Genomic DNA, 10,346 nt, shown 5'->3' with positions numbered 1-10,346 from the left:
AATGCAAGTAAAAAAACCGACAACCATCCCCACCCCTTTTGCATTCCAGCTCTCCGACGTGGCATACATCGCGAGAACTGAACTTGGTATACACCCCGGGGCGAGCTGTGGGTAAGCATAGGATAGAGCTATGAGGATACTCGGCCATCTCAAGGGCCGCATCATATACCCCCCCAGCGGGGAGAACGAAAAGGCCGAGCTCAGCGCAGGGCGGTACCGGTCGCGGACGGTCCAGCTCGTCGAGAAGGCCTACCAGCGGGCCCGGTTCGTGGCTCGGATGCGGGTGCGGGTGACCTCCAACGTGTCGTCTCCGTTACTAGCGCTGGTCAGTGCGCCGCTCGTAGTCGCGCTGCTGGTTGCATACCTGCTCCTTGGCGGATCCGCCGGCGGCGGAATCCTCCCCATGAAGAATAAAGGCCTGCCGCCAGTTCGCGAGATTAAGGGAGACATTGACCGGCCATTTGTCGTTGGGTGCCGTGATCCCGACCCCAGTGGTCCGCGGGCTAACGGCGTGTTGGTCGTGCTGGCAAGGAACTCTGAGGTCGAGGGCATCACGACGAGCATGAAGAGTCTCGAGCGGCACTTTAACCGGTGGTACCACTACCCGTACGTCTTCTTGAACGATGAGCCGTTCAATTCGACCTTCATTGAGGCGGTCTCGAACGTGACAGACTCCAAGGTCGAGTTTGGCGTCATTGACGGCGCCGACTGGAACTTCCCTACCTGGGCGGAAGAAGAGTATGTCGCCGAGGCCATTGCGCGCCAGGGCGACCAGGGAATCATGTACGGGGCTATGGAGTCGTATCACAAGATGTGCCGGTTCTACAGCGGCAAGTTCTACAAGCACCCGCTGCTGGCCAAGTACGAGTGGTACTGGCGGCTCGAGCCGGACGTCAAGTTCTTCTGCGACCTGACGTACGACCCATTCAAGTACATGGAGCGCAACAACAAGGTCTACGGGTTCACAATCATCATCAAGGAGCTGGTCGAGACGGTCCCGAACCTGTTCCGCCATACAGTTGGGTTCAAGAAGAGCCAGGGACTCAACACCACGCAGACATGGAACCTGTTCTTAGCGCACCCGGACGATGAGGACGACCAGTCCGAGTCGAGCCGTGACTCTGCGTCGGTGAAGGCGCGCAAGAAGCAGCAGAAGCAAGAAGAGGAGCAGCAGCGGGTCAAGGAGCACGCCGAGCTCAAGGAGCAATTGCCTGAAGAGGCGTTCCTCGAAAAGGAGCAGCGCATCACTTATGGCGGCATGCCCTCCTCTAAGCTCAGCCGCGAGTGGGAGCAAGACGGCATCCACCCCAACGCCATGGATGGCGAAGTGTACAACATGTGCCACTTTTGGTCGAACTTTGAGATTGCACGGCTCGATTTCTTCCGGTCGAAGCAGTACAACGACTACTTTGAGGCCCTCGAGCGGGCAGGCGGCTTCTGGACCGAGCGGTGGGGCGACGCGCCCGTCCACTCTCTGGCGGCTGGACTCTTCCTCGAGCCCAGCCAGCTGCACTACTTTAGAGACATTGGATATCGACACACGACGATCCAGCATTGTCCAGCCAATGCGCCGCAGCGGCAGAAGCCACACCTTCCCTACATCAGGGACCCCAGTGACCCGGAGCAAGTCAAGGAGGACGCCTACTGGGCGGACTTTGATCCAGAGGTACCTAACGGTGTGGGGTGCCGGTGCCGCTGCGACACGGACGTTACTGAGATCGAGGGCAAGCCGGGATCGTGCTTGAGCAGGTGGGTAGATGTCGTTGGCGGCTGGATCTAACTCTTTTTTTAACTCCCCCCAGTCTTTTCAAAAATGCCCCGTTCAGCACTCATTTTAATCACTCTCCACCCCATTTTTGAAAAATGCCCGCTCAACTAGTACCCCATGACGCTAATGTCTCTACTTTTGGTCTCTATTTTGGCGTTTGGTGGCTATTAGAGGTTTATGACTATACGATTTTGTTTTTATTAATGTATAATGCGACGAAAGATGGATAACAATATTTGTATAAATACAGTATATACACGCTTTTATGGATATATCCCCTGTATCAGCTATCAAAAAAGTGTTTTACATGGGTACTCAAATCCTGGAGAACGGTACCCAGAGAAGAATCGTGTACCAAGAGAAGGATTGTGTACCTAGATACAGGCGACGTACCCAGAGAAGGGGTGGCTGATCTGGTCTCGGGATATGACTCCTGAGGTGGTTGAATTTGCGCAATGGCCATTGCCTGACTAACTATATAAACTGCGACTTTCCCCTGCTGTTACCCAATTCTCTCCACCAACTAATCAAAGAAGCCAAATATCGCAAGAAAAGTCCAATCAGTTGGCCAGATCGCAAAGTGCAGAGTAGAGATACATCGCAAAGTGCAGAGGTACAGAAATGGAAAGCCCTTCTCCGAGTTCCGAAGCGACCGAGCATAAATGCTTCATCTGCGGCAGCTATTTTGGCTCCAAAAGCGACTTGGGACAACACATGAGACGCTACCACTTATAGGTCCCTCCCCGCAATTCGCTGGTACCTCGTAGATCGCTACCCATTTCTCGAATAAACTTGGCTATCGGATCTGCCGACCGTCCAACCCGCCCCCTTGGAGCTTCACGCAATGTACCAAATAGTGCGCAAGATTGATACGCGATATGCACCAATCATTCCATAAATCAATTAAAATTTGTGAAAAGGTAATATAAGAATTCGATTCAACTGATCCATAAATCAATTAATAAGTACGAAAAACTAAGGAACAAAAACTTTCGTATGGAAATGTCTCTTCCGATATGCTAAGGCAAATTAATCAAATAATCAAAAATCAAGAAAGGGCAGGGACTAGAATCCGGTATGGCATTGTCTCTCCCGATTCAACGTGCTGGTCCTTCTCCATGTGAAGCACAATTGACAGCGAGTCTGCGGCATCAGCATACGTCGGCTCATCCTCATTATCAATGTGGTTAGCTCCCGTAGTGCCAAACATGGGGCCAGCCCGCCTCGCGCTGTTCTGCGCGCTGTCAGCCTGCTGCGCGATGGAGCACCAGTTGCGCCGCGGTAGGAGCCTCATGTTGTTGCGCTTCGTGCCGTCCACGTCGTGCGTGAAGATTTTGACCATGTCCTCGTCGATCTCGTGCGTCAGATGGTGTATCTTGTTGCGCTTATTGAGGAAGTCGGCGAGTTTGTTGGACGGCGGCGAGTTGACGATGGCCGAGGAGATGATATTGAGCATCATGTTGGGGTCCTGCTCGGCAGGCAGGCGGTTCTTCGTGTAGAACCGGCCAATGGCCGCCAGATGCACGTCACCACTGAGGATAGTGACGCGCACTTTGGTGTCGCGTGCAAACGCCAAGAGCTCCTCTACGAGCCAGTTGCGCTCCTTCTTATGGTGCTTGGCGCACCAGTGGTCGTCGAGGTCATCGAGAATCTCAATTGAGCCGTCAAAGTCGTTCATCAGTCCCCTGAAGGGCCCGTGCTTGGCGAGCACCTTGACAGGTTCCATGACCCGCGAGGTCAGTATGTTCTCGAGCCACACCATGCGTGGGTACGCAATGGGAACCCCCAGCATGAGCAGGAGATGCCTGATCTGGCTTTGGGAGTCGGCAACCTCCTGCCGCAGCCGGTCAAACATCTGCTTGTAGTGGCCCGGCGTCACAATCTCTTCGTGGCTCCGCTCGGTGCGGCAGTCGAGGCCGTAGAACGCCATGGATTTCCCGAGCCGCGCGTAGACAGAGCGCGGCTGCTGGCGGATGTAGGGGCCCGGCTTTGTGCCAACGACATAGGCGGGCTCGGCGGCCAGGGACTCGGTCAGGCTCAGCTGGTGCTGGAACAGCAGGTAGTACTTAAACGCGCAGTTGCCAATGCCGTTGAAGATGGGGACGCGCATCGTGTGATCGTGGTAGCTGCCAAATCCATCAATGATGTCGTGGTCGTCAAACACGTTGATCATCGGGATCTGAGCCATGGCACTGGGCAGGTCGACCTGCCGCGTCGAGCCGTGGGCACCTTCCCAGTACCCGAACCCATACCACTGGATGTAATGCCACAGGTAGAATGAGTCGATCTCTTTCTCGACCTCCTCAGTGAACTCCATGCCGTGCTTGGTAATTGGGTTCTTCTCGGTAGACCACTTCTTGACGGTCGGCGAGACGGCCTTGATGGCGTCGCAGTAGATCTGGTCGCCACCGCCCAACATCACGTGGAACGGCCGTTCGCCATGATGCTTGAGCACGTCGTTCCACATGCGCCCTTGGAACTCGGACGGGTCGACGCCGTACGAGAAGCCGTTGCACGAGTAGAACATGACATTCATCGTCTCATCGGCGGCCGGCACGTAGAACGTGTACCGCCCTGTCTCGTCGCTGTTGATCATATACGAAACGCTCTGCTGGACCTCCGCCATGGCAACCGACAGGTCGAAGCGCCAGAACGTGACACCCTGCTCCTTGTGGATGGCCTTGGCTGGCACCTCGGCGAGCTTGGGCGCGTCCTGGCCCGTCGCGCACGCCAGCGCCAACACGGGGTCCCGTGAGTAGTCCGACGAGTCGTCTCTCGTCACAATCATGATAGAGCCGCGCCAGGTGTTTGGCGCAAGGTCGTTCATGCCCACATATCGCAGCAGCGGACCGCACGTAATGTTCAGCGGCAGAACCCCGCGAGCTACGTCAATTGGTTAGTCCTCTCTGTCTTCACAGGATGGTGGCGGTGACTTACGAGTGGACCTTGGGCAGTTGGCGGAAGGGCCCTCAATGACCCGCGGGTCCAGCGACCGCGCCTGGGAGTATAGTGACTCTGCCTGAAAACCGTCGCGTTAGCCCGGCTCAATTGGCCGTTCTTTTCCCTCACTTACGTGTGCGCCGCGAAGGCTATCATTGGACGTCGTTTGAACCATCGTATCGAGTTCGGCCAATGTTCGTTGACCCAAATGGAGTCCAAATGGAGAGAGGCCTGTATGTGAACTTCCCGGTCTCCTGGGACCGCGCGTCGCAATTTTCCGACGGCGGCCGTGGAGACAGGGGGCCACTCAAATATTTTCCCTCCGCCTTACATGTACCCAGGTGGTCTGACAGACCAGATCTCTAGCATTGCATATGAGTTCTCGGCCTGTCCGTGGCATTGCTTGAGGCATTGCCCCCCCCCCCCCCCCCCCCCCCCTACGTCTTGCATTTTGACGGTACGTTTAAACGCGACGGGCCGGCTCAGGGTCGGGTTGGGACACGGTAACGCTAAGTCCAGCCCTTGACCCTGTCGTGATACAGCTTTGGCTGCTTTTAACAGAATGGACATGGGTCGTTATTTCAATTTGGGGAGATGTGAGTCGTTGAAGTTTTTGAGAGCTTTAGATAGAGTCGTTCAATGTTTTATAATAGCGTTCGCATAGATGTGAGTCGGTTGAATATCTTTCGGACAGACGTGAATGTTTTAATACCGCATAGACTGTGTGTTGTAGTCACATGTAGTTGTCCGCTGAGTAAATGAAATAAATATATTGGATTGCAGGAATACCCGTACTGATATCCCGGAGCACACATGCTGGCCGTCCAGAATGTGAATGTCTAGATGTTCATATGCAGGCTGATCGTAAAAAGTCCATCGAGATCTGGACACATTGTATTGCAGTAGAAGCTAGCTGCGTTTGGCCCGTTTCGGCTTAGACTCGTCTTTGGCGGCAAAGTCAATGGTACGATTATTCTTTGCGGCACTCTTCTTCTGCTTCGTGTCGAACTTGGCCTGGTGCTCCTGCCGCTCCTTTGCACCCTTCACCTGCAACTCTTTGGCCTTGGCTAGATACCCCTCATCGTCGCTACTCCTACCGATAAGCCACTCCAGGAGCTTAATCTCATCGCCTCGGCAGTCGTCGTTGGGGCTCCCTTCCGACTCCAGAGGCGTCTCGAGGATCAACGGCAGGCCTTCGAACTCGCTGCGGTTCATGATGAGCCGGAACGGCTCCAGCCCCAAAAAGCCTAGCCCAATGTTTTGGTGCAAGTCACGCTTGCTGTCGAACGGCGCCTTCGAGTCATTGAGGTGCATACCCGACAGGTATTTCATGCCGACAATCTCGTCAAACTGGTGCCAGAACTTGTCAAAGACCTCTTCTGTGCGCAGGTCGTACCCGCTCGCAAAGGCGTGGCACGTGTCGATGCACACGCCAATTCGCGATTTGTCCTCAATGTGTTCAATGATCTTCTTGAGATCCTCCAGGACCGATCCAATGACGTTGCCCTGTCCGGCCATATTTTCCAGCACGACCTTGACAAATTTCGTCTCCTTATGTGCGGCATTGATACCGTCCGCGATGCGCTTGATCGTCTCGTCCTTGTCAGTGCCCAGGGTTGATCCTGGGTGTATGTTGTAAAGCCCAATCCCGAGCCGCTCACACCGCTCTAAGTCGTCCTGGAAACATTCTATCGCCTTGGCCCGTTTCTCCTTGTCGGGATTACCAAGGTTGATAATGTACGAGGAGTGGGGCAGGATGTGTTTCAATGGATCGAAATTGTACTCCTTGAGGTTCGCATGAAACGCATCTACGTTCTTTTGGTCATGTGGCTTTTGGGTCCACCGCCGTTGGTTCTTTAGGAAGAGCGCAAACGCATTGCCCCCCATTCGAGCTGTTCGAACAATGGTGTCCTCGACGCCTTGCAGCAGTTAGTTATCCAAATAATTCAAGGAATTGGGCTGGAAAAACCTACCATCTGCGGTGCTCACATGGGCTCCGACGAAGTGCTTGGGCTGGCTAAGCCGAGTAAACGTTCTAAACTCCTTGGTTATCTTCTTTGGCGGCATTGCTCTTCGATCTCTCACACGTAGCTCTGAGGCAATTTTTGGGCATACGCGTAAATGGGTGAAAAGAAGTAAGCGCGCGTGCGCTGGCGTCCCAGCCGCATTCCATGCGGCGACCACCGTTGCATCTACAACCCCTCCGCGAAGCGGGGCTTATGGGAGGTTTGGGAGGGTGGGCCGGCTCCCAAAGAACTGAATTCACCTAATAGATTGGGCACGCCATCATTGAGGGTAGCGTAGCACGCATGCCCCGGACAACCTACTCCACTGTGGAGCTTCTAGGCCAACGCGCCTATCCTGATACGCCATTTGGACTGATAGTGGCGACTAGCAGCCAACGACTGGCCCCTATGTTTAAGTCCGTAAAGCGCATCGTAATTTCAATGCTTCGGGGTTAGCTTGGTGATCAGGGTCAGGGAACGCCATGGCCAACCGCTGGGGCATCTCGGCCGAGAAAGGGGGTCAGCCGTGTGTGTTGTGCGAGCGCACGCTTGGGGCCGCGCCAGCGTGGGCGCTAGAGTCAAACTTTTTTCCATCTCGAATCTTGATCTCAGACTTTTCACTTCTCTACCTCCAACGGTAAAGATCCATAGTGTACTGTAATTGATATAATTGCGTTGTTGCAACTGTGCCAAAAACGTAGTAAGCTTTTTCGGGACTTTTATCTCCGCGGTCACTCCATACCTAGGTGGCAGCGGTAAACGAATCCCGTAAATCGAAGTTAGCCTCTTTTGCAGAAAGGCGTTCGCAGTTCGTGAGAACACTCTTTGATGCGATCTTCTTTTTGAAAAGAGGCAATATTTTACCCCTCATCCGTGCTATCGTATGTATGTAACATTAAATAAACGAATCAGAGTCTCAACTAGTCATCGCCTGTTGTGGTACGTGTACAACGGTCTCGTATTAGCGGAGTGAGCCTCACACCATTTCAGTAAAGCAGCCGATTGCGTGTGCGATGAGCCATTCAAACGCCGAATGATACCATTGATACATGTATTACCGTCCTCGCAGGAGCTTCTCGGCAGTCAGGGACGCTGATTCGCTATCGCTCACATAAAATGGCGTATATCCGTCTGCATATCGAGCAATGTGAGACCTTGTGCAATGGCACGTGACCGCAGATCACAAAGCCTGAAAGGCTGAAAGATCCAACGGTCGATGATCATCACGCAATGGAGGAGCCTGGAGCTGTCTCACCAGGCGCGAGACATTTACGCTTAAATTTTCACCCGGGTATATGGTACAGCCCATACCAAAATTGAAATATATAAAGCCGCGCCTGCCGTTGGCCTTTTTTTAAGGGTTCACTGCTTTGAAGTTTAGTCACTCCGTCCAATAAAAGGCTCAATTGGGCCTAAATATCTATCCATCTTACTCATCATAATGAAGCTCAACGTGGGTTTGGGATCCTCCTCCGCGGCCGCGGACTCGACGATTATCAAGGACGCCGAGGCGAACTATGGCACCGACTCTGAGATCGAGTACATTGAGGGCGGTCGACGAAAGGACATAGGCATCATCTCTGCCATTTTCCTCATCTTCAACCGAATGATTGGTACTGGTATCTTTGCCACGCCTTCGACCATTCTGCTGCTGTGTGGCTCGGTGGGCCTGAGTCTGTTCATTTGGGTCGCTGGTACCCTCATTGCTGCTGCTGGTCTCATGGTTTACCTCGAGTGGGGATCGGCCATTCCAAAGAACGGCGGCGAGAAGAACTACTTGGAATACTACTTCACCAGGCCAAAGTTCCTGGTAACCTCTATGTACGCTTCGTACGTTTTCTTGCTCGGCTGGGCCGCGTCCAACTCTGTCATTTTTGGTGAGTACATTTTGTACGCAGCCGGCACGGAGGTGACTCGATGGAACCAGCGACTCGTTGGTCTCGCTTGCGTGACCTTCGCATTTTTGGTCCACGCCTTCTTGCTCAAGTGGGGCTTGCGTCTCCAAAATGTGCTCGGTGTTTTCAAGCTGGTAGTCATTATGATCATCATCGTCACTGGCTGGGTTGCGCTTTCTGGCCGGCTTGACATTGAGCCCACCCACGCTTTCACCAATGCGTTTGAGGGCACTGATGGTACTGCTTACGGCGTGGTCACTGCCCTTTACAACGTCATTTGGTCCTTCATTGGCTACTCGAACGCCAACTATGCGCTGGCTGAGGCCAAGAATCCCAACAAAATCCTTAAGGTTGCTGCGCCACTTGCGCTCGTCAGTGTCGCCATTCTGTACATGCTGACCAACATTGCATACTTTGCTGTTGTTCCTCGGGAGACTATTAGCGGCTCGGGGCGAATTCTGGCAGCGTCTTTCTTCAGCATTGTATTTGGCAAGCGCGGCGAGACCGCCCTGTCGGTGTTTGTTGCACTCTCTGCCTTGGGCAATGTGATGTCTGTCATTTTCTCGCAGGGACGAATCGTCCAGGAGCTTGGTCGAGAGGGCCTGCTGCCATGCTCGAAGATTTTCGCTTCTAACAAGCCTTTGAACACTCCACTGGCCGGGTTGTTTGAGCACTGGGTTGTTTCTGTTATTGTAATGCTTGCTCCTCCACCAGGAGATGCCTACAACTTCATCCTCAACCTCATTTCCTATCCCCTGTCTATTGTCAACACGTTTGTCGCCCTGGCGCTCATTGGCATTTACCTAAGGCGAGATAATTTCCCTGACTTCAAACCAAAGATTAAGGCTACGTTGCCTGTCACCATATTCTTTTTGCTTTCTTCGATCTACCTGGTCATTGCTCCGTTTGTTCCTCCTAGTGCAGGGCAGAACGTGTACGAGCATCTTCCATACTACCTGCACTGTGTGGTTGCCATTGGCATTTTCGCGGCCGGTGGCCTTTACTGGCTGTTGTGGTCTCAAATCCTGCCACGAATTGGTGGCTACACGATTGATCGGGCCACTGCGACTGAGGAGAGCGGTTGGACGCGACAGGTGCTTATTAAACGATACGCCGATGGAAGCGAAGTTCCTGTTCGGTTCTAAAACCTAATTATTTATTCAACTAACACAATATACCAACGGTCTGGTTCAACTGCAGACATTAACGACGACTTACGATTATTTTAATTAGATATTTGGCCTCTAGAGAAAAAAAAATTGAATTCTGTGCACCTTGAACTGCCAAGCTCCTAACATTTAATTACTTCTAAGGAGAATATTTTAGTACCATAGACTGATCTCGGTTGATTAGTTATTACTTGAAATTTGACCCCGGGAAAAATTTGATATTTTAACCCTTTATATATGTATACTGCTGGTGCGAAATACGTACGTGCTATGTTTCCCACGTATATATACAAAAGTCAAGAGCAATGGAACTCCCCGTGTAACCGTTGCCCGACTTGCATCACGTCTGCAGCCCGCCCATGCACGATCGGAGAACAGGACCTGCGGGCAAGACAGCTGTCGCGAAAAATTACTAGATTAGGCAGAGATCTCAACCCAGCAGATCAACCTTGGTTTCGTCAAGCTTTCTCCAGTACATTGTCATCAGCAATACGAAGAACTCTAGCTGGAGATATGAAAAAGTAGTAGCAGATACACGGAGCAGGCTGAAAAGCTTGAAGTTGTTAAC

General features: G+C 52.8%; 4 protein-coding genes across 4 annotated transcripts; 2 read left to right on the top strand and 2 right to left on the bottom strand.

The window, feature by feature from the left end:
* Positions 1 to 130: 130 nt before the first annotated feature.
* On the top strand, positions 131 to 1,780 carry KTR5 (glycosyltransferase family 15 protein; the record flags this gene model as incomplete). Its single annotated transcript, XM_076685590.1, has 1 exon — positions 131 to 1,780. One exon carries the CDS (start codon positions 131 to 133, stop codon positions 1,778 to 1,780), a length of 1,650 nt encoding a protein of 549 aa, XP_076540214.1.
* A 1,036-nt stretch (positions 1,781 to 2,816) lies between these two features.
* Positions 2,817 to 4,883, bottom strand: TRVA0_026S01596 (uncharacterized protein; the record flags this gene model as incomplete). The annotated part of the gene is made up of 3 exons (XM_076685589.1): positions 2,817 to 4,651; positions 4,706 to 4,787; positions 4,842 to 4,883. 3 exons carry the CDS (start codon positions 4,881 to 4,883, stop codon positions 2,817 to 2,819), a joined length of 1,959 nt encoding a protein of 652 aa, XP_076540213.1.
* A 734-nt stretch (positions 4,884 to 5,617) lies between these two features.
* Positions 5,618 to 6,775, bottom strand: APN1 (DNA-(apurinic or apyrimidinic site) lyase APN1; the record flags this gene model as incomplete). The annotated part of the gene is made up of 2 exons (XM_076685588.1): positions 5,618 to 6,627; positions 6,682 to 6,775. 2 exons carry the CDS (start codon positions 6,773 to 6,775, stop codon positions 5,618 to 5,620), a joined length of 1,104 nt encoding a protein of 367 aa, XP_076540212.1.
* Positions 6,776 to 8,155: 1,380 nt separating this feature from the next.
* MUP1 (high-affinity methionine permease) lies at positions 8,156 to 9,754 on the top strand (the record flags this gene model as incomplete). The annotated part of the gene is made up of 1 exon (XM_076685587.1): positions 8,156 to 9,754. The coding sequence occupies one exon, from the start codon at positions 8,156 to 8,158 to the stop codon at positions 9,752 to 9,754; it is 1,599 nt and encodes a 532-aa protein (XP_076540211.1).
* Positions 9,755 to 10,346: the final 592 nt, after the last annotated feature.

This window comes from Trichomonascus vanleenenianus (assembly GCF_965637985.1).
Source record: "Trichomonascus vanleenenianus strain CLIB 3782 genome assembly, contig: TRVA0_026S, whole genome shotgun sequence".
Classification (NCBI taxonomy): domain Eukaryota; kingdom Fungi; phylum Ascomycota; class Dipodascomycetes; order Dipodascales; family Trichomonascaceae; genus Blastobotrys; species Blastobotrys vanleenenianus.
Note: the sequence above shows the minus strand (reverse complement) of the source record. Positions and strands in the feature narration are given on the sequence as shown.